This window comes from Aquarana catesbeiana, linkage group LG03 (assembly GCF_042186555.1).
Source record: "Aquarana catesbeiana isolate 2022-GZ linkage group LG03, ASM4218655v1, whole genome shotgun sequence".
Classification (NCBI taxonomy): Eukaryota; Metazoa; Chordata; class Amphibia; order Anura; family Ranidae; genus Aquarana; species Aquarana catesbeiana.
The window spans coordinates 61610049-61637446 of record NC_133326.1 but is presented as its reverse complement, the minus strand read 5'-3'; the positions used below and the strand labels follow the sequence as shown (position 1 = coordinate 61637446).

Sequence of the window (27398 nt, the reverse complement as noted above, 5' to 3'; positions counted from 1 at the left end):
CTGATCCAATCCTATCCGCCAAAACCAGACGGATGGTGACCCTATTTTCCATCTGTCTGAAGGATCGGATAAAAATGGACAGGCGGTCCGTTTTCATCGATCTGCCCATAGAAGACAGTGGGACTCTGACAGGTCCGTCTCTGCACAGTGAGCGGAGATGGACCTGTTATCCGCCTGCTCAGCAGATCGATCCACTGCTGAGCAAAGCGTGAGTCTGCCGGGTGGACCACCCACGTAAAAAGGACCCTTAGTTAAAATAGATTTTATTCCCTCTATACATACACTCTTCTTTAGGCCCTGTAGGCGTTTTCTTATGTGACTATTTACACCCCTAGATGGAGAATCTACGCCTGTTATTGTAGGCCCCCACATTTGCTGGGACATGGCGGGATAGACATGCCCCTCTTGGTGCTCCCTTTATTGTCACTTTCTTGGGTGTTGGGTAAGAACTGACACAGCCCTCCATTTGGATCTGAATGTCCAAACATACAATTGCTTTGCTAATATTGTTGTTATAATGGTTACTCTTTTTATAGAGAAGGTTGCTCTCTAAAATACTCCTGAGGAAACAGATACAACTGCAAAACATGTTGAGAAGATATGGATATAGTCTCTGTGATAGACCATGAGCATCAGTCCATTGGAATCATTGGATAATCCATACAAATGAGAGCAGTTTATAAAACTGTAATAAAATCTTTTTTAGATTATTTATGTTTGGTCATTCCATAACAGTACCATTAAAGTCCACACAATAGCCTCTTGATATACAGCTAATAGTTCTTAGGACATAGGTACTTGTACTGGAGATTTACTCCCTGGCACTCAATATTTACAAGTTCTGTGCACTGGTTTTGCATAGAGCGGCCCTGATCTTCCTTTCCTTGAGTCTCCCGTTGGTGCTCTTGGCTCCTCCACTTCTTGGTGCACCCCCATAGGAAGCCGCTTCCTATGGGGGCCCTCCTGTAGTACTGATCCTAAACTGCACTGCCTGCTTTCATAGCTCGGCCCCACCCAACACTTGCTGCTCACAGGATTTGCCTTTACAACCAATTTTAGCCTGAATTGCCTTACTCACAAAGTGAGTCTTCAGATACAGGGTCATAGTTGGGGCAGTGCCATGGCTCTGGACCTGGAAACCACTCCATGGTAAACACAGTACTCTCTGGTAAGCATTACAATGCAAAGCCTTATGCCCTTAGGGAACATCTAGGCTAGTCCAGCCCTGCACATTCGGTTGGGTCCGGGAGTGACCTCCAAAGCAAGGCTGAGGATACGCAGTCCTGGGTGGCTGCTATATAGACCGGCTCGGGCAGCGGTGTCAGCGAGCAATCTTGATGAAGTCAGAGACAAAATAATTCCACAAATCAAAAATATTAACTTTGTTCAGAAAACAAATGGAGAAACAGCGTCCAACTTCCTAGGACACTAGCAAAAATCGGTAGCATGTTCAGTAGAGCAGAGGATACACGGGGGCTGGCTTACAATTATTTTCCCAGAGTCCTAACCTCCTGTAAGTGATAGTAGCCCCGCCTACTTCCGCCCACAGGACCAGTGTATAGCTATAATAAGTTAACACCCACACAACAGCCCATTCCCTGTACATCGCTAGGACCGAACTGGGTGGGTTCAGTATGCTGCCATGGATAGGCACCAGGAAAAGAAAATTACACTAAGTAGGATACAATTTTCTGTTTTCCTGGTGCCTCTATGGTAGCATACGTATGATAGATCAATAACTAGCTGTCAGGGTGGGATGCTTCAGCAAATTAGATCATAAGAAAGTAAGTAAGCTACTTGCCTCCTGCCAAAGACAGGTGTAGTGAGGACTACTATGCCCATCAGTAGTGCTGAAAGAATGTGCCATAATAAAACCGGATTGGCTCCCCTTCCTGCCATGTTGGCTGGCATCTCACTATAGGATAGGCAAGCAAATGCCCACAGGCTCTTGATATGACGACAACAGCAAGGCTGTAAACTTCCTGCAGCTCGAAGAGTTTCCCAATAATTCTTATACGAGAAGCTGGCTTCAGATGAAGGTGAGGGCCTGCCTGGTAGAAAACAAATTGAGCACCATCTGCGATACCCTCCCCATCGGCACCAACATTGAAATCCCCAGGACAGTTCCCTGGAGCGCACCCTCTTTTCAAGGGGACATGCCCCTAAAGCCTGCCCCAAAAATTACAGCGCAGACAGAAATAGGACAAAAAAATTGGATGGGCTGTTGTGTGGTCAACTTTTTATAGCTATGCCCTGGTCCTGTGGGCGGAAGTAGGCGGGGCTACCATCATATGTATGCTGCCATGGAGGCACCAGGAAAAATGTTTTGCCTATAGTTCTACTTTATATGATAAATGTCCCCCCCCATTATCATACTAGGGCACTGGTAAAATTGCTATTAATTTTGCCTATAGCTCTACTTTAATTTAATAATGGTAAGAAAGGACGCCCACCCCCTACCCCAGCTACGCTTCTTTTAATAAATAGAATGCCAATGGTTGTATAACGGTAGTGCAATAATTGTAGAGATAAAAACATGCAAAAATTACAAGCGAGGTTGGTTGGTTGGTTGATGTGCCCTGTCTTTTTTTCCACAAAGAAACTTTTCTCCATTTATCTGGGTGACGGAGCATCTGTCATCCCGGCCCCTAATGAAGCAGTCACAAAGCGTATGGATTTTTTTTTTTTTTTTTAAGCAACACGTCTAAAGATAAGAAAAAAAAACTATGCATAGAAAGCCTGGAGATTCGGGACAGGCTGCACTTAGACTGATACAATTGCAAATATAAATCACTTTGACTATAATTGGTTGAAACTACTCTAGAAACAAAGCTTAAAGATTCTCCAACAGAGAAGGCTTAAAAACAGATAAAAGGCGTAATCCCCTACCAGTATTTCCAGCTTGTATAATATCGCAAGTTCCCTCATATCCCTGAAAGGCTGCAGTAAGTATTGGTAAAACTGGGTTGCCATGGTAACCAATTCCATAAAAGCTTCATCTTCCGCCTCGTAAACTTTAAGTAAAGACGTCATTTTATCTGCATTTTTATGCTGATGAAGAATCTAGAAAATTAAAAATAAAGACAAGCATTTATTATTTATTTCCACTGAAATTTTTTATTTTTTTTTTCCACCACACAAAAGTCATATAAACAAACATACTGCAAACAATAAACTTCAAGAGATTGCAAATTTATTTATTTTTTTAAGAAAATAACAAAACATCTCTATACTTACCTGCTCTGCGCAATGGAATTGCATAGAGCAGCCACCAACCTCCTGTTCTCGGGCCCCCCCCACCAGTGCTCCTGGCCCCTCCTCCCTGTCCAGTGCCCCCATGAGAAGCGGCTTCCCATGGGGGCACTCATGTTTACTCGCTCCTCAGCCTTGCTGCTGCGTCAATTGAGGCCCGGTATACACTTGTGCGATGCGAGAACCCTGCGAATCCACTGCGGATTCCCGCATCGCACCGACTCGCATGGCAGTTCACACTGCCACATGCGAACTGCTGGGGAGTGTCAATACATTGTTAATGACACCCCCAGTTCAGCTCGCATATCTCACTGCAAACTGACAGTTCGGACATGAATCGGATTGCATATGTGTGAACACACATGAGATCCGATTCTGGTCCGAACAGAAAAAAGGATCCTGTGTGTGTTTGGACCGAATGCGGTGTGATATCAGCCATACTATCTGTATGGCTGAAATCGTACCGCACAGACATTGCATGTAATGTGAACAGCAGTGCACTGCGAATTACATGCGATGTCTGGCATCGCACAAGTGTGAACCGGGCCTGACACAGACAGTGGTACTCGGCCACGCCCCCCGCTTCCTCGGCTTTGATTGACAGCAGTGCCCCAGCAAAGCCAGTGAGAGTAAGGGGAGAGAAGAGCTGCAGAGGTGCTCAGCGCTGGATCCAATGAGGGCTCAGGTAAGTAAATGGGGGGGGCTGAGGGGGGATGCTGATGCCTAAACATATTTTACCTTAATACAAGGAATGCAATAAAGTAAAAAATGTTTAGGTTTTAGAACCACCAGCTTTAACAATTTCAGCCTAGTTATGGAGACTATTCCATAGTTACATTGGACCGGCTTGGACCAATGCAAGTATCTATGTCCCATACCTGTGGGATCCCCCTAGAAACCTCTGTAGTGGGCACCAATAGTAGTGCTAGTCTGCCAACTTTTGGGTCCTGTGCAGAGCGGCTGCTATGCTACATAGTGAACACAGGGGGTCACTCGCTTGGCTCAGGCACCATTCACAGAATGCCTTGTATTTTTCTGAATAAATGTAAGGCATTCTCTGATTGGAGGAGGTGGGCATAGTTATGTCACCATCCTGTCTCTCCACCTTCTTCAGTTCAGAGAATACCGTTCGAAAATGGAAAGTGTTCTCTGATTGGCTCCCGTGCTGAACAACTGAAGCCCTGTGTTCACAATGCAGCAGGGAAACCACTCAGCATGGGTCCCAGAAGCTAGCGGAAATAACTGTAGTAGTGGTGCCTTACACTGATTTCCAGCTTCCATGGGGATCCCACAGGTAAGGCACATACATATTTGCATTGCTCCAAGCTGGACCAAATGCAAGAAAAAAAACACTCATTTCTCTAAGACCTCATGTATACACAGCCTCGTTCAACCACTGGCCCCGAAAAAAAAACACCTTTTAACCACTTACCGACCGGCTTATATTGATATATAAGTCGGCAGTTTGAAGATGGATATCTCGGTAACAGCAGCAGCTGCTGCCACAACCGAGGTATCCATCTTTAGAGCTGGCGGTTCTGTTTACGATAATGGTGGTCTCTGCAGCGGATTTGCCGCGAGATCACCGTTATCGGTGGCGGGAGAGGTGCCACCCCCTTCCCGCCGCTCTACCGCGCCCTCCGCCACTTACCGGAGCCGTCGGTGGCGGCAGAGGCGATCGGGACCATTCCGTGTCTGTGTGTGGAGAAGAGTGAGGGGAAGATGGCCCCCACCCGTCTCCATACCATAGGAGGGCGGAAGCGACGTCAAAACGTCTTAAAAGGTACATTTTTTTGTTGTCATTTTTTCAAATGACGTTTATTTATTTTTTTGCATTTTAGTCCAAATATGAGATCTGAGGACTTTTTGACCCCAAATCTCATATTTAAGAGGACCTGTCATGCTTTTCTTCTATTACAAGGGATGCAAAAGATGTTTACATTCCTTGTAATAGAAATAAAAGTGACCCATTTAAAAAAAAAAAAAAAAAAAAAACCACAGTGAAAAAATAAATAAAATTAAGTAAAATAAATAAGAAAAAAAAAATTTGACGAGCTCGCGCGCAGAAGCGAATGCATACGTAAGTAGCGCCTGCATATGAAAACGGTGGTCAAACCACACATGTGAGGTATCGCCGCAATCGGTAGAGCGAGAGCAATAATTCTAGCCCTAGACCTCCTCTGTAACGCAAAACATGCAACCTGTATAATTTTTTTAAACGTCGCCTATGGAGATTTTTGAGGGTAAAAGTTTGACGCCATTCCACGAGCAGGCGCAATTTTGAAGCGTGACATGTTGGGTATCAATTTACTCGGCGTAATATTATCTTTCACAATATAAAAAAAAAATTGGACTAACTTTACTGTTGTCTTATTTTTTTATTCAAAAAAAGTGAATTTTTTTTTTTTTCTCCTGTGCAAAATCACGTATATATACCCGATTATACACTTCTGCCTAGGAGACACGCAGGCCGCTTCTGCTGTGATTAATTACAGTAGAAGCTTATGTGCGGGTGCCAGACACTGGATGTCTGCGGGTGCCCGCTAATCGTGTGTAAAACACACAGACCGGGGATCTGCCAATGTAAACAAGGCAGATTTCCATTCTAACAGGGAATAAAATCTCTTCCCCTAGTAAGTGATCAAAGGCACACAGTTAACCCTTTGATCGCCCTAGATGTTTACCCCTTCCTAGCCAGTGTCATTAGTACAGTGACAGTGCATATGTAAAGCACTGGTCCCCAAGAAGTGTCAGTGTGCAATTGTCCACTGCAACATCTCAGTCCCGCCTATCACCACCATTACTAGTATAAAAAAAAAAAAACTGTAAATACCATAAATATATACCATAGTTTGTAGATACTATAGCGTTCTCATGTTCTCATAAACCAATCAATATACGCTTATTGGGATTTAACTAGAAATATGTAGCAGAATACATATTGGCCTGAATTTATGAAGAAATTTAATTTTTACCTTTTTTTTTGGATGCGTTTTATAGCAGAAAGTAAAAATATTTTTTGTTTTTTTTAAAAAAAAAAAACAAAAAAAAAAAACACGCAGAGGTGATCAAATACCACCAAAAAGAAAGCTCTATTTGTGGGGAAAAAAATGACACACATTTTATTTGGGTACAGCGTCGCATGACTGTGTAATTGTCAGTTAAACGCAGTGCCGCATCGCAAAAAAAAATGTCCCGGTCATGAAGGGGGGTAAAACCTTCCAGAGGTCAAGTGGTTAAACTGAACGAGTTCTTGTTGTGAAGGTGAGGATTCACATGTACTTTAACTACTAAAGGATTTGTAGTTTGTTCGGCAACTGAATCAATAGAATAGTGATCATAAATGTGATCAATACGCACTTGCCACCAGGAGGATTGCTCCTCTACTTTTCCTGGTTTTGCTTCACCGATTCCTACATGACCTGCTAAATGGGCAGAGGCATCAATACTGATGACTGGGGCTGGGGCAAGGAATTTATAACATTTTGGAGTCTTCGTAACTATTCAAAAAAATTGCTGTACAAATGTGATTAACATTTACCCAGCTGCAATGAAAAATCACTGTGCTTTGTCTAATATAATTATTCCCTCTGATCGTAAGCTCCATCTAGTGGCCATTATGTGGTATTATCCAATTTGAAGTATTTGTACCAAGCTGGCCTAAACAAACTATTTCCTTCACTAATAGGCTTCACGCACGCTGGATATTTTTATTACATGGTTGTTAGACTCGGTTCACACAGGGGCAACTTGTCAGGCGACTTAGCCACCTGACAAGTCGCGTTCCGTTCTGTACTATGGAACTGTTCTAATAGGAACGACTCAAGTCGCTTCGACTTAGAGAAAGGTTCCTGTACTACTTCGGGACGACTTCAGGGCGACTTGCATTGATTTCTATACAGAAGTCATTTTGCAAGCTGCCACTGAAGTCGTGTGCAGGTCGCCTAAGGCAGTCGCGCTGCAAGTCGTGCTGCCCCTATGTGAACCGGCTCTTAGGGGTGTCTGGTGTTTTTTGTTTTTTTTCTGCCTCTGAACGCTCCTGCATGGTAACCTATGTGTTCATGCACACATAGCTGCTCAGGGGCAGATTTAAAAAAAAAAAAAAAAACACAACTGCCAGCAGAGTTTTGGCAGAAAAAAAATGCTAGATGCGTGTATACGCGACTAAATGCACATTAACGCTAAGCATATTTAGCTCGAGTGTTAATAATTTCAATGGCCAAATTTATCTGGCAAATGAAATGAATTAACACCCAAGCGATTAAGGTGCCTAAACGTGGTTACAAGTTTTTGGGTTTTTTTTCACCAAAACACTGCTGCCAGAAGGAAAGGCATCTAGGCAAAATGGCAAAATGTCCACTGAGGCCATACCTGCGCCCACTGTCATTTCTGTATAAACTACATAGCCTGCGCTACATACAGTATACAGTGCTGTGTTGCAGCAATGTATGGGGACTTCCCATCCTGTTCCCAGAACAAAATCAGGTTGAGCACAGCTCAGCCAATTACAGGCAGCCTTGTATTTTATCAATGAATACAAGGCTCTCTCTGATTGGCTGAGGTGGACAGATGAGGTCATAATCTCCACCTCAGCCAATCAGAGGTGGCCTTATAGTTATTCATAAAATACAAGGCTTCCTGTGAATGGCTGAGCTGCACTCAGCTGGATTAAATTTTGTTCTGGAAATGAGACAGGAAGTCCCATGGAACACAGCACTGTATATCCACTTCCAGGCTGTACCCGGACATCGCTGGACTTTGGGTGGTTATACTGGGATGATGCCTGCAGCTGCATTATCGTTTTTTAGAGCCTGTGGTCGGCTCTTTTATAAAAGCAATCCTAGTGGCCAATTAGCTGCTGGATTGCCTTTACAAGCAGCGGGATCGGCGTTGATTGGCTCTCCACTATGGTAACCCAGAAGCGATGACCTGACATCACTTCCGGTTTACCTGAATGTCAACGGCGTAATTTAAAAAAAGAAATCTAAATAATTTGAAAACACAGATCTTGATGTGATTAGATGCTTTTAAGGGCGGAGGAGGGATCCGGGTTCATTAACTCCAGATCTGTCCATAAAGAGTACCTGTCACATGTCTATTGCTGTCACAAGGATGTTTATATTCCTTGGGACAGCAATAAAAGTGATAAAAAAAATAAAAATAAAGCAACGGCGTAATAATAAATTAAAACGAGGGTTGTTGACCGGCTTATTACCTGCAAATTGTGCCACATCCTATGATTAAGAATTCAAACAAAGGAAATTCCCCTAGTGGACTTTAGAGGCACATATGGAAAAACGTAAAGAAAAAAGTATAGTATGTAGACAATAATTTATTCATTGCAAAAGCATCATAAAAACATCAATAACATTATAACAAATAATGAAAGGAATGCGATCCATGCATTTCTACATGTATGAAATATTGATACCAATGTACTTGCACCCAAGTACATTGGTATCAATATTTCATACATGTACAAATGCATGAATCGCATTCCTTTCATTATTTGTTATAATGTTATTGATGTTTTTATGATGCTTTTGCAATGAATAAATTATTGTCTACATACTATACTTTTTTCTTTACGTTTTTCCATATGTGCCTCTAAAGTCCACTAGGGGAATTTCCTTTGTTTTAATAATAAATTAATAACAAAAAAAAAAAGTAAAAGTACCCCCCGTGCAAAGGCGAACGCACGCGTCGATCCCACACACAAAAAGCGATCGTCCCCACACGAGAGCTATCACCAAGAATTTCATATCATGGGCCGTTATTCTAGCACTAGATCTCCTCTGTACATCTAAAGTGGTAACCTGTAAAAGATTTTAAAGCATCACCTATGGATAGTAACATTTATGATTATTATAATACAGGATTTATATAGCATCAACAGTTTGCGCAGCGCTTTACAACATGAGGGCAGACAGTACAGTTACAATCCCGATTCAATACAGGAGGAATCAGAGGACCCTGCTCGTTAGAGCTTAAAATGCATGTCATTTGTCACACAGGCAGACGCAATTTTAAAGCGTGACATGTTTGGGATCTATTTACTCGGCATAACATCATTGTTTATATTTTACAAAAAAAAAAAAAAATGGATTATGTATTGTATTTTTTTGCTTTAAAAAAATTGCAAAACCCACCAACTTATTCTCTAGGGCCTCGATATAAAGTTTGGGTGTTCCAAGTAATTTTCTAGCTAAGCATACTAATTGTTACATGTAAACAAAAAGTGCCAGAAAAGGCCTGGACTGGAAGTGGGTATTATATGCAGCTGAGGCTACATTATACACAGCTTACACAACGTACCTAGCAGGTGCACCGATTGGAAAAGGCTTGGTCCAAACAATCTCTTAAGTTGTAAACCTCCAAAAAAAAAAAAAAAAAAAAGCCTGCAGGATAAAAGGCATATTGAGCTAGTATGTATCACATACTAGCTCATTATGAAATACTCACCTTAGAACTAAGCCGAACGGCCGACATCTTTACTGGAGTTACTTCCGAGTTTGCAGGCTACAGCGCTCTGATTGGCCCAGAGCAACGATGATGTCACTACTGTGCATGCAGCCACTGGTCATGGCATGGCCCCGGAGAAACGGCACAAGCGCCCGTTTCTTCAAAGCGCATGCGCCGGTGACGTCAGATGGTGCAGTATACAGTAAATATCTCCTAAACGGTGCAGGTTTAGAAGATATTTACAGTACCTATAGCCAAGACTTATTATAAGCTTACCTATAGGAACAAAAACACCAGGGGAGTTTACTTCCTCTTTAAAGCTAATTGAAATTGAGTTAGGCTTTAAAGTGGTTGTAAAGTCAGTGCTCACAATTATTGGCAGCCCATCTGTCATAACAAGCTATACTACACAGTGTGTGTGTTTTTTTTTTATTTTTTTTTTATTCTGCTACAAAATAACTTTTTCGCATCACTGATGTGCGGTCATGTGACTGCCTGCAGCTCTCCTTTTCGGATCTAAGGACTACAGTGGTAGGGGCTGAGATTCCCCTCTGACGTCAGCTGGGTAGTCACATGATCACACATCGGCGATGTGGAATAAGTTATCTAGCTGCAGAATTAAAAAACACACATACATGGTGTAGTAACATGTCAAATCACATGCCAAATCGACGGCTATTTCCGGCAACGGCACCGTCTGAATTCCCAAAAGTAGTTCCTATATTACTTTATTACTTTTGGCGACTTTGGGGACAATTTAAATAGACAGCTGTGCAAGATCCCGCAAAAAAAAAAAAAAAAAAAAAAAAGGAAGAAGAAGGTTCAGCTGAACTCGCCTACCGGGCACTTTTACCCCCTTCCTGCCCAGGCCAAATTTTCAGATTTCAGTGCTTTTTCACTTTGCATGACAATTGCGCGGTCATGCAACACTGCACCCAAACTAAATTTTTTATCGTTTTTTGAGACAGATAGAGCTTTCTTTTGGTGGTATTAAAGCACCACTGGGTTTTTTATTTTTTGCTAAACAAAATGAAAAAAAAAAGACTGAAATTTTTGAAAAAAAAAAAATACGTTTTTCTTAGTTTCGGTTATACATTTTTCAGAATAAGTAATTTGTCTCCTTCACTGATGTGCGCTGATAAGGCTGTCCTGACGGGCAATGATGATGAGCACTGATAGGCGGCACCAATAAACATCACTGATGGGCACTGTTGGGGCTGCACTGGTAATCAGTATAGATCTCCCCTGTGTGGATTTGCCGGTTATCGGCTCTCCTCTCCTCACATGCTGTCAGCGTAAGCAGGACTGCTGATAACTGGAAAATGCCATTTACGCTGATTGGACACAGCTGGTCACATGATAAAGAGCTGCTGTGATTGACTCTGTACCCCGATCTGTGATCAGCTTTGTCCAAAGGGCAGATCTGCGCTGATGCACGGAGCAGAGAGCACACTAGAAGTGTGATCACGGGAGGACGTCTATAGAAGCCCCTCTCGACAATGCGAGCCTGCGCTGTAGCCATCTTTCGGCTATATCGCAGGCGGGAGTGGTTAAGTGCATTTGCTTTAGATCTGAGGGGAAGCTCTGAAATGAGAGGAAAGCTTTGCTGATTTCTAACATCCAATCACGTACAAGAAAAAATGCTTTTTTTTTTTTTTTCTTGAATGCAATTGGGTATTCTTTGCAAAGCAAAGTTTTACCTAATTGACTAAGCTCTGGAGCAAGTGCACAGTATAGTTGCCTTAAGAGCCCTTTCACACTGGGGCGGTTTGCAGGCGCTATTGCGCTAATAATAGCGCCTGCAAACCCACCCGAAAGTCCTGCTGCTGTGTATCCAGTGTGAAAGCCCTGAGGGCTTTCACACTGGAGCGATGCGCTGGCAGGACGGTAAAAAAAGTCCTGCCAGCAGCATCTTCAAGGCAGAGAAGGAGCGGTGTGTATACCGCTCCTGCCCATTGAAATCAATGGGATGGCGCGGCTATACCGCCGGCAAAGCGCCTCTGCAGAGGCGCTTTGTGGTGGTATTTAACCCTTTCTCTAGCGGGGGGTAAAACCGCCCCGCTAGCGGCCGCATACCGACGGTAAAACGCCGCTAATAATAGCGGCGTTTTACCGCCGACGTCCCCCCCCCCCCGCCCCAGTGTGAAAGGGCTCTTAGTAAATCAATCCCAATGACTGCTGGATACATGGGAAAAGTTGATGCCATTACGCCGATTGCAAGTCATGGCAGTGTTTTGTTTTTTTTTGTTTTTTTAAAAGGATATTTGCCATTGACAATATAAGAACATCATTGCAAGGGAGTGAATTTTGGTTTTTAATGTTAATCATTTTTAATGCTGGTTTTATACTATGTCAGTTTTTATTCGTTTTTGTTGCTGCAATAATGAGGAAATTTGAGAATGCTCCTTGTATATATTGGAATCTCTAGGGGAGACTGCCAGCCTGGATGGAAGAAGATGATTTTTTATGAAGGATTGAAGAGTTTATGACCATTGGGGGACATACTGACTTATTTCAAATATACAGGGGTCATTATGTTGAGGTTGTGGATGCAAGTAGGACTGTTGTTCCTTTTTATTATTACAAATGGGGGATGATCTAATAAAACTGGAGAGTGCAAAATCTGGTGCAGCTAGGTAGAGTAGATAGAGTAAGGGAGGGTTATACCCTCTGTCAGAATTTTTTTTTTGCCATCTGTGTTTCACTGGGGAGATTTGCTTTTGCTTCCTGTCCCATACTCAAAACAGGAAGTAAGAGGAAATCCCTGCAAATTAAGGGAATCCATTGGGGCCCCCAGGTCACCGGAACTATTGTCCCCATAGGATGAAGTCATCACCCTGCCTCATCACACTGCTCCCTGACCTCGTCACTCCTCATCACACCATACTTCATATTCCCATCGCACACATTCCTGGATGAGCTCTTAAATTTGGGTGCTGCAGCAACAACCAGCTGGATGCTAGTTCAAGTTACAATGAAGATCTTTGCCAGCACACCATGGAATGACATAAATAGCGTCCAAACGGATCATTTATTGCATGATCACAACACAAGGAGAGTGCAACGTTTCGGAGTCACATGCCTGACGAAGGGGTCCTGCGTGACTCTGAAACGTTGCACTCTCTTTGTGTTGTGGTCATGCAATAAATTATCCATTTGGACGCTATTTATGTTGTTCCATGGTGTGCTGGTAAAGATCTTCATTATTCCTCATCGCACCATTCGCTGACCTTGTCACTCCTCATCACACTGCTCCCTGACCTCGTCATTCCTCACACCGCTTCCTGACTAGAGGTCGACCGATATATATCGGCCGATATTTGGCTTTTTTTACTTAATCGGCATCTGCCGATTGTGCTGATAAAAAAAGCCGATTATAACTTCAGCGGGACTTGCAAATGACTTCTGTAATAGAAGTCAATTGCAAGTTGTCTGAAGGTTTCTTCTCTCCTCCCTGGGCAGCCTGCCAAATCTGATAAGAAGATACATTTGTATCTCTTCAGGTTCTTTTATCAATAGACTGAACTCCATGTGTAGAAGTTCTCAGTTTAACCATTTAAAGACTAAATCTTTTTTTGACATTTGTTGCTTACAAGTAAAAATTCTGTATTTTCTGCTAGAAAATCACTTAGAACCCCCAAACATTATATATTTTTTTTAGCAGAGACCCTAGGGAATAAAATAGCGGTTGTTGCAATATTTTATGTCACACGGTATTTGCGCAGCGGTCTTTCAAACGCAATTTTTTAAAATAAAATACACTAATTAAAAAAAAAAAAAATAAGCAGTAAAGTTAGCCCATTTTTTTTCGTCCAAAAGTTTTGTTTACCTGTTTTTGTGTATTTAATATTTAAGATATAGTTATTTTTTTTTTAATCTAAATTATACATACAAGTGAACTGATTGGAAGTTTGTTTTGTTCAATAAATGTTTAAATGTAAAAAATTTTCTGTATCACTTATTACTTAAGGTTGCTTTCACACTGGAGCGGGCATGCGTTGACGGTAAAACGCTGTTAGTTTTAGCGGCGCTTTACCGTCATTTTAGCGGCGCTATTCGGCTGCTAGCGGGGCGCTTATAACCCAGCTAGTGGCCGAGGAAGGTGTTAAATGCGCCCCTGAAGTGCTGCTGCCGAAACGCTTTGCAGCCGCTTCGGCAGCGGTGCGCATTCATTTCAGTGGGCAGGAGTGGTGGAGGAGCGGTATACACTGCTCCAAAGACATCCTGCCAGCGCATCGCCTCAGTGTGAAAGCACTCGGGATATCACACAGACTGTAGGGGAGCTGTTTTACAGGCGCTATTTTTAGCCCAAAAGCGCCTAAAAAAACGCCCCAGTGTGAAAGGGGTCTAACTGTTAGATTTTATGAGATGAAGGGGGAAAAAAAAAAGAAAAGAAAAAAAAATCGGCCTAATATATCGGCCCAAAAAAATCGGCATCACATATCGGCCATCGGCCACCACGATTTCTAAATATCGGCATCGGCCAGAAAAAAACCCATATCGGTCGACCTCTATTCCTGACAACATCCCACCTCATCATGCCACTCCCTGACCTCACCCACCGATTTCCTCGCACCGCTCCCTGACCTCATCACCCTGATTTAATTGCACCATTCCCTGAAGTCATCATCCTACCTCATCGCACCATTCCCTGACCTCGTCATACCTCACGCTGCTTCCTGGCAACATCTCACCTCATCACGCCACTCTGACATTATCACCCCGATTTTGGCGTACTGCTTCCTGACCTTATCCCACCTCCCTGAACTCATCATACATCACTGCACCGCTCCCTGACCTCATCACTCCAATTTCATTGCACCATTCCCCAAAGTCATCATCCCACCTCATCGCTCCCTGACCTCGTCATACTGATTCCTGACCTCATCACACCTCTCTATGACCTCATCCCATCATTCTCTGACCTCCCCCCGGTGGCCCTCTCATTATTGATTATCCCCGATGTATGGTGGGTTGTCGCACCGTCCTGAGTGTCTCCTTGGCCCGGTTCACTCCTTCCTCCAGGCCGATCTTCCGGACCTCGTGCAGGCTCTGGAAGTATCTCTCTCCGTCCTCTTCCTCCTCCTCCGGGAACACAACGTCCAGCACGATCCTGCGCCCGCAATGTTCTACCGCCGTCCCCAGATAGAGCTCCAGGGCCCGGCACACGGCCTCCACCTCCTCCCCTTCCCAGGCCGGCTCCCCGGGGAAGAGCAAAGTCCACAGCATGTCCGCGGGGGTGTGTGCCGGCAGGAGGGGCAGGCATGGCTCCAGGAGGCCGCACACTGAGCTCAGCTGGTGGTGGATGTTCTCCAGATCCCGCACTGAGTACAGGCCGGCCCAGCTGTACCTCTCCCCGGCCTCCTCATCCTCCTCCTCCCGCCGCCTCCTCCTCTGCACCGTCCGGTTATGACAGGTGACAGCGAACTTCCTCTCCACCTCATTCCACGCCACGATAAATCCCAACCGACACCGCTCCGCCTCCGAGAACACATCCGGCCGGACCGCCACCCAGCCGTCCAGACTGTCCATCCGATCACACTCCATGGCCGGGCCTACCGGGGACACCTGACGTCTGCCGGGTCACATGTCACCTCTCTGTTTACATGGACCGACCTCTGTACTAGGGGAGGGGCACAGGACCGGGACTTCCCGGAACATTCCTATTGGCTGCAGCCTGTAAGCCGATCATCGGAGGAAAGACGTCATCCGCAATCCGAGCATGGCTGAGATGTGTCAGCGGTCACAGGCCAGAGTAGTGGATGTCCGATCCATACAGTGCTCTCATGCCTTATGAGATCACATGACACCCCTATGAGATCACATGACCCGCCTCCTGAAAAAGTGAAAGTGAAACTCACATTCGTATAACCGTACATAGAAGTGGCCATTGCTGCTTCCTTCATTATTTTATTCTCCTTCTTCAAAGAGCTTTTTAATATTCTTTCTGCAAAGCTGTGTGCATTTTATTGTAATATATACATAAGGGGGGGGGGGGGTGATACAAAAACCAGTGTATGTCAGCAGTGTGCCGAGGTTTTATATGCCTCCTTTATGAGCACTTCCTGCAATAAAATAATAAAACAAGTACACATCCTCTCCTCTATTCTTTACCTCACTCACTGTCCATACACAACCCCCTGCTCTGCCTGCTGCATTGCTACACTTTGCTGCCCATCCATACACACCCCTCACTCTCCTTTCTGCATTGCTGCACCTCACTGTCCAACCATAAAGATCCTCCTCTTCTCTTTTTCCTGCACCCTTTTAATCATCCATACACATCTCCCTCTCCTTCCTGCACCTCACTGGCCATCCATAATTATCCTCCTCTTCGCTTCCTGCTGCACCTCGCTGCCCAACCACACAGATCCCCTCTCCTTCCTGCACATTGCTGCCCATCTATGCACATCCCTCTTTCCTCTTCTTGTTGCATTGCTGCACCTTGATGCTCATCCATACATATGATATCCCTCTCTCCTCTTCCTGCATTGCTGCACTTCACTGGCCATTCATACAAATCCTCCTCTCCTTCCCGTACCTCACTGCCCATCCATACACACCCTCCCCTCCTCTTCTTCCTGCATTACTGCACCTTGCTGCCCATTCATACACATCTTCCTCTCCTCTTCTTCCTGCATTACTGCACTTTGTTGCCCATTCATACACATCCTCCTCTAATCTTTTCCTTGCATTGCTGCACTGTGGTACTCATCCATACACGTCTTCCTTTCCTTCCTGCACCTTTCTGCCCATCCATACACATCCATCTCTCCTCTTCTTCCTGCATTGCTGCATCTTGTTGCCCATCCATACATACCCCCCTCTCTTCCCTGCACCTCACTGCCCATCTATACACATCCCTCTCTCCTCTTCTTCTTGCATTGCTGCACCTCGCTGCCCATCCATACACATCCCCCTCTCCTCTTCTTCTCGCATTGCTGTGACTTGCTGCCCATCCATACACATGCTCCACTCCTCTTCTTCCTGTATTACAGAACCTTGCTGCCCATCCATACAGATCCTCCTCTCCTCTTCTTCTTGCATTTCTGCACCTCGCTACTCATTAATAAACACCCTCCTCTCCTTCCTGCACCTCATTGCCCATCCATACCTTCCTGCATTGCTGCACCTTGCTGCCCATCCATACACATCCTCCTCTCCTCTTTTTCTTGCATTGCTGCACCTTGCTACTCATCCATACGTATCCAACTTTCCTTCCTGCATCTCACTGCCAATCCATATATATACTCATCTCCTCTTTGTACTGCATTGCTGCACCTTGCTGCCCATCCATACAGCTCCCCCTCTCCTCTTCTTCCTGCATTGCTGCACCTTGCTGCTTATCCATACACATCCCCTTCTCCTCTGATTCCTGCACCTTGTTACCCATCCATACATATCCCATTCTCCTTCCTGCATCTCCCTGCTCATCCATACACATCCCCCTCTAGGGTTGCCACTTTTCTTCAAGTCAAACCTGAACACTTCAGTGCCGCACAGCAATTTTTTTCATAGTATGCATAGATAAACTATGCATAGATGTTGCTATCAAATAAAATTTCTAATTATATGAAGTTAATCACAAGAGTCCCCCTTTACACCAGAGTCCATAGAGTTCCCCCTTTACATCAGAGTCCACAGAGTTCCCCTTTTACATCTGAACTTGCAGAGTTCTCTTTCACTGTAAGGGGGGACTCTGCAGACTCCGATGTAAGGGAGAACTCTGGGGACTCTAATATAAGGGGTGCTCTGGTGTACGGAGAGGACTCTGATGTAGGGAGGAACACTGTGGCCTCTGGTGTAATTTACCTTTTGATGAAGTCACGTATTCAGTGACGCAACATGTCAGGGAGGAGCCGGGTGTTGTCACTTTCGGTCGCGGCCGAGAACGGAAGTTCTTATACCAAGCTGTACTGATCATTCTGAACTGTAAGTTACTACTCGTTTATTATTAAAGTGTATTGAAATACTACACTATGGAGCCCCCTTCTTTATTGCATGATAACACCTCATTGGATGAGCCTGAAATCCTCCTTGGTCTGGGATTGTTGTGGATATCTGTGGGAGCTGATCGATCGCTGAGGATCCAGTGTCTATCCATATAGGGGCCTGACTTGACCTGTAGGGGTCTTCTTGTGAGGTAAGAGGCTGGGCCAAATGAGTGGCGCACATCAGATGGTGAAAGCAATTGGATAACGTGGAATTTTTGGTCGACTACTTTGCACACACACTTTTTTCCATATGAACTGTCACTTAGAGTTTTTTTGTTTGCACTTTTGTCACTTTGGAGCATTTTTCTGCACTTTATATCTGCACAGTGAAAGTTATTATTGCAATTTGACATTTACATTGTTGCACATGTTGAAGTTTTTTGTGTACTTTATTATTCATCATTTAGCTTAGCACGGCCATTTTAGTGCTATTAATTGTAGGATTAATTGCACGTATAGATATATTGATTATAGTTCCTATATATTATTATTTTTTAATTCAGCTGAGTCAGCGCCACATACCTTTTCCTTTTTCCCCTCTTAGACAGTTTTTCCCATAAGTGCTCCCATTAGAAGTTCTCTCTTACCTCTTGTTATAGGGACAACTGCAACAAATTTTGATTTTCCAATACTTTCTTAGTGACAGTGGTCACAGGACAAATAGAGGAGTGAATCCCAATGAGGACAGCAATTTTTGACAGATGGTCTAATCTCATACTAGCACATTATGTGAAACTTACCTTAAAATGAAGCTGTTCCATCTGCGCTACAGCCGCTTCCATTTTCACCCGTCTTGCTTCCGGGGTTCACGGGCTCCGGCTCTGGGGCTGCCTTCAGGGTACAGGGCTCGGAAGGAACGGCACTGGTGGCCGTTCCTTCAGAGCACATGCGCCAGTACTGTCACTGGCTGCATGTAATGTAAATATCTCCTAAACGGTACATGTTTAGGAGATATTTACACTACCTATAGGTAAGCCTATATCAACTATTTCATATATAGTTAGTTAAAGCAGGTCCCCACTCTGGAAAAAAAAAAATAGAAGTCAGCACCTACAAATCCTGTGGCTGCTGACTTTTAATAACAGGACACTTACCTGTCCGGGGATCCAGTGCTGTTTTTACCTGGGCTATTTCTTCACTTGCCTTCGGGTTCCTGATGCTGGCATCTTAACTGTGGGCAGCTGGCTGTGCTGTTTGTGGCCTCAAAGCCAGCTGCCTACTGTGTATGTGCGAGCCGCGCTGTTTTTTGTGAATGGTCCTGCAGTCTTCTGGGACCTGTGACATGTCTCAGGAGACTGCGGGGAGAGAGGGGGAGAGGAGAACTTCAGCTCGGAATGCCTAGGTGATCCCAGTGGAAGTGGGAGCGGGTACTTGTCTTTTCTTTCTTTTTTTCGTGTTGGAATCTATGTGCCTCCCATATCTTTTGGTATGGGAGGTATATAGATGACCTGATCAGGATCTGGAATCACATGTTATTTTGTGATGTATTTAAACAAAAATACTCTCATAGTAAGCATAGTAAGGACACCATAAACTTTTTAGACATCACACTTATAGGCAGCCAGGAAACAGGGAGTATTGATACCAGAACTTTCCGAAAACCAAGTGCAGGAAATTCACTGCTCCTGGCTACCAGCTGTCACCCCCTTCCACAATATTCGCCCAATCCCAGTTCGGGAATTTATTAGGGCCAGGAGAAACTGTTCCACCTTGGATAGCTTCTATGATGAGTGTCAAAATATTTCTAAACGTCTTATAAATCGTGGCTACCAACAGTGGCATCTAGATAGAGCCATTGCCTCCAATATGAATAGAGACGATTTGATCTCCAATAGAAGTAAATCCAAGACTAAATATATGAGAGGCAATGGCGATCGCCCTGTAACATTTGTAACTACCTTCTCCAAAGAATACAATCAAATTAAACAAATAATTAATAAATATCTCCCTGTTTTAAATGGAGATGGTGATCTGGCGAAGGTTTTGACCAATGGCTGCAGTTTTTCTTGCCGCTGGCCATGCACCCTGGGCAATTCACTGTCCCCTGGCTTATACAGGTCAGCGTTACCTCCCAAAACCTGGCTTAGCACCGCACCGCAGGGTCATACAGCTGTGATATGAACATCTGTAGATACTGCAGTAAACATAATAATGATGTAGCACCCTGATGTTTAGGCAGGGTTGCTCTTATATTTATCTGCCAAGTGATATTGGCCTTGGCCAATTGATAGGAGATCAATTGATTCCACCCTAATTCTGGAGTTGCAGCACTTATCTCTTCTGTCACTAGATGGCCGGGTATCTGGTGGCATTTGATAAGACAAGGGCATTGCAAGGACAGATAAGGAATAGGGGCAGCCAAGGGGCAGGGATTTTCTTGGGTTCCTTGGCCTGCTGGGAGAGCCTAATTATTTGGGTGAGGTCACGTGATCTGGGTTCTGTGCCACCTGGACGGCTGTCTGGGTGGACGTGTGTTGTATTGCCCTGGGCTGCTAGGCCAGAGCCTGAGGACTATCCCGGGGACATTTGGCTACTAGGCTGTCTGAGGGCCTATCCAGAAGCAAGAGAGCAGCGCAGGGTTGGGACTGCAGCTTGCAGTCCAACCAAAAGTGCCAGTTCTGCCGGCCGGAGAACCTGTTGTGGTCGGAGGTCCACAGTGAGTAGCTGAAGCCAGTACCGGCGCAGAATTCTCACCAACCAGGGACGGTCAAGAATTGGGAAACTTCAGCAGGTGTCAAGCCAGGGAGGTGATGCTTGCAGAGCAGTCTTGTGTGCCAAGCCAGGGACCGAGCAGGCCAGTGGGGTGACGCTTGAGGAGTATCTGTGAGTGCCAAGCTAGGGACCCATCAGGGACCCGGGGGTGACGCTTGAGGAAGACACTTGGTGAGAAGATTGGAAGAGCTCAGGAGATCCAGTGGCAGTGGATCAGCGGGTCTAAGTGATAGACTGGGAGCTCAGTTGAATGAAGATCTAAAAAGGAGATTGTGGAGGAAGTTAAAGAGATCATTGCAACCTTTGTTAGAAACTGTTCAAGATTGTTGCCATAGGAGACAGCGTGTCCACACATGCAGATGTGGCATCTGGCTGGGTGCCTTTCCCTGCATGGCTATCTACCTATAAAAGTCTCTGAGTCTGCTAATTAACATTGCAACTACCAAAGGGTGTCCTGGCCCTAAACAATCTCTCCCACAGTTCTGTTTAAGAGAAAATAAATCTCTTTGCATTCAAGAAGTGTCTGGCGCCCATTATTCTACCTTACATTGCACCCCACAATGCCTTGTAACCCACTCTACACAGAAGGATGTCAGCTGTCCCTAACTCTCGAGGCCACCATTAGGCTTGGAGCGGCCCGGGACTTGGCTACAATAATAATCACAAGTCTATTACTTCATATCACAATGGCAAAACATTTCCTATTAATTGCAGTACAAAATATGTGATGTATGTAATTGATTGCAGCCTCTACAGGTTACAGTATGTAGGATGCACTACAAGGTCTCTGTGCACTAGGTGCACATAAGTGAGCATTATAATGGCACTGCCTCAAGCAATATAAAAAAGATGTCTAGCATATCAAAACATTTTAAAACAATGCACGATGGCAATATGACCTAATTTTCCTTCTGTGCAGTGCAGAAAATTAAACATGTGGAGGGGACACACATAGAAGACTTCTAGAACAGGAAGTGAGATGGATCCTTTCCCTGGGAACACAGATTCCCGCTGGAATGAATTACAGATGGAATGTGGACTTCTTAATTGCTCAGTTATTGCTTCAATTTACCATGCAAATTGATTTTGGGGTGGAGCTTATATGAGTATAAATGTATTGCCATTTTTATTTTCAACATGCTACGACTAAGGCTATTGCCGAAAGCATCAGTTGTTTTGCTTGTCACTTTTTGTAACCAACCATTAAAGTTACTATATGGACTACAGAGTTGCCGGCTCACTCCTTTTACTTGTACCCGCTTCCCCTCCCCTGAAAAAAATGATATAGCAAATGTGGCAGAAGAGTGGGGGGGCTGCACAGTTTTTTTTTTTTTGTTTTTTTTATATAATGCTTTATTTTTAATGCTTGACTCATTTTAAAAGGTTATATACCTGAAACCCCTCTGAGTATGTCCATGTGTCCATGGCTCTGCCTTCCCGTTTCCCTCTCCCAACTGCTTATGTAGTGTTCTCCAATAAAAGATGTCCCGTCACAAGGTAAACATGGTGGTATGCATGGTAAACATGGTAAACATGGTAAACATGGTGGATGCCATTGCTAACCTCTCTCTCTGAAAGTTCTTGTTGCCTGACTAGTATCTAACCTTTATGTTTCAATACTGGCCTGTAGAAAATTTGCAGATAAGCACTCGCTGCGTTACATTAAAGCGGTGTTCCAGCTGCAAACATTTTTTTTTTAAAGTCAGCAGCTACAAACACTGTAACTGCTGACTTTTAATAAGTAAGGACCAAAGTATCTGTATAATAGTCATGTGCACTATATACAGTAACAAAACCTATGTGGAGACCCCTCTAAATATGTAAGTTGAGGTGTTAAAGGTAGAGTTTATGCCTCCCAACCATCCCGGATTGGGCGGGACTTGCCTGCATTTTCACCTTCATCCCTCAGTCCCGTTGTACAAGGGCTTTGTCCCCCATTACTCCATTATATGCTAACAGTGGAGCAGGACCTGCAGCAGTGTAAACATCCAGCACAGCCAGGGTTTGGCAGGCAAGCTGGTGGGGGGGTTACTTCCGCAATAACAGAGAGTGCAGCTGTCAAATCCAACCTGTGATATTGGGGGTGGGGAGCCAAAATGCGTTTCAGGGACTCCCCCCATGCCCGACATCACATGTGCTAGATGTTCATACTGTTCACACTGCTGCATGTCCTGCTTGGCTGCACTCATTTGTTATCCACCTGATGCCTGCATTCTTGCCTCGGCTCCGAGTCCTGTATGCTGTTAATCAAGATATTGGAACATAAATGTGCTACGTTTAATTCAGGGGTGTCCAAACTTTTTTCAAAGAGGGCCAGATTTGATGAAGTGAACATGCGTTAGGGCCAACCATTTTGCCTGACATTCTTTGAACCATTAAAATTCGGTCTAAGTGTGTTAGTCCGAGCACTAATACACTGCTCAACAAGAATTATTTTGCCTTTGTGGCTGTGTGTGAATAAAGAGATGCGCTTGGGCATATTATTTGGATATGCCATATTTATTGGCGTATAACACGCACCTTCACTTTAAGAGCGAAGTTTCAGGAAAAAAAAATTTAAATAAAGAACTGTGAAGCAAAATAAGGGTCAGTGCCCATCTGCAGCCTCACAAGTGCCCATCTGCAGACCCACTATTGCCATGAATGTAGCCTCACCATTGCTAGGAATGCAGCACCCACCATTGCCAGGAATGCACCACCATTGCCAGGAATGCACTCACCATTGCCAGGAATGCACTCACCATTGCCAGGAAGGCACTAACCATTGCCAGGAATGCAGCACCATTGCCAGGAATAAAATAAAAAAGAGAAAACTGCGCTTAGAAAAAATTTGTGAAAGCTGTGGTTATAAGTGTGGCACACCAAAGACAAAATAATAAACAGAAAACCGCGCTAAATGATATAAACACTAAAGAAAATGTGTAATCCTTAGTATAGTACGTGTAGTCCCATATGAATGTCCACAACGAATGAAGGAGGTAGACCTATCATAAGTGAATAACGTGAAAGTTCATCCAAAGTGATAAGTGATGAAACAGCAATGGAACTGAAAAAACACCAAGATATTGCGCTTACCAGTAGTAAGCCAAATAGGGGCAAGTGGCTTAAACCCAGCCTGGGCCTTTAGATGGGCGATCCGGGTGATGCAGGATAAACGCACTCGTCCCGTGTATTCAGTCCATAGTGATTTATCCAAAAATATATGGCAAAAACATAGCGTAATACTGATAATGTAAAATACTCCAAATACAAATAATAAGTGCAACACTCAACAAACTAATCATGTGTGATCATATATCATCCAATGTCAGCGCAACAACTAAGGATGGTAGATGAGTGTCATGCAATCATGCAAAGATGTATCGTAGGGTGAGTAGGTGGAGAAATAAAAAACAAAAAAACAGCACCCAGAATCTGCTTCCCAGATGGGATAAAAAGCAAGTATGCACCAAATCACCCAGATAAGAAAAAAGAACCCTCTAGGTGTACCACATCACATGCACAAACTGCTTACCAGATGGCAAATTCATATAAGCAAAATTCCACACAGCCAAACGTGTAAAACACAGAATAAAACTGCAGCAGCGAACCTAGGGGAAATCCTGCTTACCAGACATCCAGATAAGGTGGGCAGATGTAATGGAGCGCAGACAGGCTCCTAACAGGAACGGCGTAGACACGTCCTGGCCAATCAAGCCCAAGCTATGATCTCAGTGTAAAATCCCTTTCTGCAGTTATATGGTCAGACTCAGACTCAGCTCCGTGTTCCTCCGTGCTGTTGCTCACTCGCAGGCTGCACACTGACACGAGCATAAACGGCTCCTACTCCCCACGCGTATTGTCACTTAGGCACGTGACTTTTTCAAGGGTGTCAAGGAATGCATTTACCATTTACCATTGCCAGGAATGCAACACCATTGCCAGGAATGCAGCACCATTGCCAGGAATGCACTCACCATTGCCATGAATGCACTCACCATTGCCAGGAATGCAGCACCATTGCCAGGAATGCACTCACCATTGCCAGGAATGCACTCACCATTGCCAGGAATGCAGCACCATTGCCAGGAATGCACTCACCATTGCCAGGAATGCAGCACCATTGCCAGGAATGCACTCACCATTGGCAGGAATGCAGCACCATTGCCAGGAATGCACTCACCATTGCCGGGAATGCACTCACCATTGCCAGGAATGCAGCACCATTACCAGGAATGCACTCACCATTGCCAGGAATGCAGCACCATTGCCAGGAATGCACTCACCATTGCCAGGAATGCACTCACCATTGCTAGGAATGCAGCCCCATTGCCAGGAATGCACTCACCATTGCCAGGAATGCAGCACCATGGCCAGGAATGCACTCACCATTGCCAGCAATGCACTCACCATTGCCAGGAATGCAGCACCATTGCCAGGAATGCACTCATCATTGCCAGGAATGCAGCACCATTGAAAGGAATGCACTCACCATTGCCAGGAATGCAGCACCATTGCCAGGAATGCACTCACCATTGCCAGGAATGCACTCACCATTGCCAGGAATGCAGCACCATTACCAGGAATGCACTCACCATTGCCAGGAATGCAGCACCATTGCCAGGAATGCACTCACCATTGCCAGGAATGCACTCACCATTGCTAGGAATGCAGCCCCATTGCCAGGAATGCACTCACCATTGCCAGGAATGCAGCACCATGGCCAGGAATGCACTCACCATTGCCAGGAATGCAGCACCATTGCCAGGAATGCACTCACCATTGCCAGGAATGCAGCACCATTGCCAGGAATGCACTCACCATTGCCAGGAATGCAGCACCATTGAAAGGAATGCACTCACCATTGCCAGGAATGCAGCACCATTGCCAGGAATGCACTCACTATTGCCAGGAATGCAGCACCATTGCCAGGAATGCACCCACCATTGCCAGGAATGCACTTATGAGTGCCAAAGATTACCTACAGGAGAATCTCCTGTTTACACAGCGGCCTTTTTAATAGAAAGTCCCGCCTCCTTTGATGGACAGAACAGTCGTCCAATGGCAGCGCCGGAGATGGGGCCTCCTATTACAGAAAACAGGAAATTGTGTTCTCCTGTGTGTGTAAGGCTCTCGTCCCGCATCCTCTCTGTCCCCTCCAAGGCATATACATCTTTTGTTGCCCCGGCACTGGGAGATCGTCGGGGGCCACAAAAGATATATATGTCCAAATACCCAGGTGGGCCGTTTAAAACCGGAACGTGGGCCGCGATTGGCCCGCGGGCCAGACTTTGGACATGCCTGGTTTAATTAATTGGTGTCTTTGCAGGTTAAGCCCCTGTCACACTTGTGCGACTTCTCCTGCAACTTGTGGCTGCAAAGTCGTGTGATAAGTCGTTCCCCATGATTTCCAATGATAACCATTCATGTCCGTGCGACTTCAAGTCGTGCCGACTTCAGAGTAGTCCCTGTACTACTTTGGTCCGACTTTCATGCGAGTTGAGGTCCATAGACCTCAAGTTTACACAGGCATTCCCTGAAATCGCATCAGTGTGAAAGGGGCCTTAAACTAACTCCTGAAGCTTGCACTCTGTATATAACACATTCCTGAACCTTGCACTCTGTATGAAATGCACACCTGAACCTTGCACCCTGTACGAAACGCACTCCTGAATCCTGCACTATGTACGAAGCACACTTCTGAATCCTGCAATCTGTACATAGCACATTCCTAAACCTTTCACTCTGTCAGTAGTGCACTCCTGAACTTTGCACTTTGTACAAATAGCACTCCTGAATCCTGCACTCTGCATGAAACGCACTCCTTAATAGTACACTCTGTACGAAACGCATTCCTGAATAATACACTCTATACAAAACGCACCCCTGGATCCTGAACTCTCTACATAGCACATTCCTGAACCTTGCACACTGAACGTAATGCATTCCTGAACCTTGCACTCTGTCAGTAGTGCACTCCTGAACCTTGCACTCTGTACAAAACGTACTCCTGAATCCCGCACTCTGTAATGCACTCCTGAATCCTTCCATACTTTGTGTAACTCACTCTTCCATGGTTTGTGCAAAACCATTTGTAATGGAAGCTTCTTATTTTTTTTTTTTGTAATAAATGTGTTGCAGTTTGTGTCTGTGAGACTTTTGCTTGTGGCACAGCAATCAAGGCATATTTAGTGGGTAGAAGGAAGCCTGAGATTTGTTTAACCACACCCCTTCCACTGTTAAGCATTTGGCCACACCCATTTTTGCTATGGAGCACTACATGCGCCACAGGTCCCTTCCTCCCTTAAGTGTCCCTCATTCTGAAGTTCAAAAGTTGGGTACAAAGTACTCAACTGAGTACAAAGACATTTTTGACAACTGTGCATTTCCAGCCTTGCTTCAACAGTTTGGGGTGCGCTCTTTTCTGTTATATCGTGTCCAGTGCCAAGTCAACAAAGACCTGGTTTCATGGGCTTCGGTACCTGACCTCACAAATGCTCTAATAGCCAAATGAGTAAAAATTTCCACAGACACACTTCAAAATCTTGTGGAAAGCCTTTCTAAGGCCTCATGTACACTACAGCCGCTAAACTAAAGTTTTGGAGCAGTTGGGCATTTTTTTCAGCAGCCCCTGAACTCTCTTCTATGCTATCTTATGTATACATGTACAATCAGTAGTTTATAGGAATTTCGAGGCAGATGAGGTTACAGTACTTTTCGTCAGTGGATCAGAGATCCAGTCAAGCACTGTATGACCTCCCTAAGCAAGGGAGGTTGCAGGCTTTCTGACATCAGAAGAAGTCATTTTTATCTGAGCCAAGGTTCTGTGCGCTCCACAGACTGGACTCTCCATTTCCAATCAGGATACCGTGGAGGATTCCTTGCTGCGTCTGGAGAGCTTGAGGAAGACGGAGGCTCGTTAGACCCTGCAGAGGGCTATATCTGCTGGCGCATAAGACCTTGCTCTTCAGGGGGTCCACCAGTTCGGGTAAGGGTCCC

General features: G+C 44.8%; 1 protein-coding gene across 1 annotated transcript in view; it reads right to left on the bottom strand.

Moving 5' to 3' along the window:
* Positions 1–15437, bottom strand: part of WHAMM (WASP homolog associated with actin, golgi membranes and microtubules) — a 73156-nt gene extending 57719 nt beyond the window's left edge. Inside the window, exons 1-2 of the mRNA XM_073618605.1 lie at positions 14698–15437; positions 2890–3063 (exon numbers count right to left, since the gene is read on the bottom strand). Coding sequence (XP_073474706.1) covers positions 2890–3063; positions 14698–15261 — 738 coding nt within the window. The 5' untranslated portion in view covers positions 15262–15437. The remainder of the gene's footprint in view (positions 1–2889; positions 3064–14697) is intronic.
* Positions 15438–27398: the final 11961 nt, after the last annotated feature.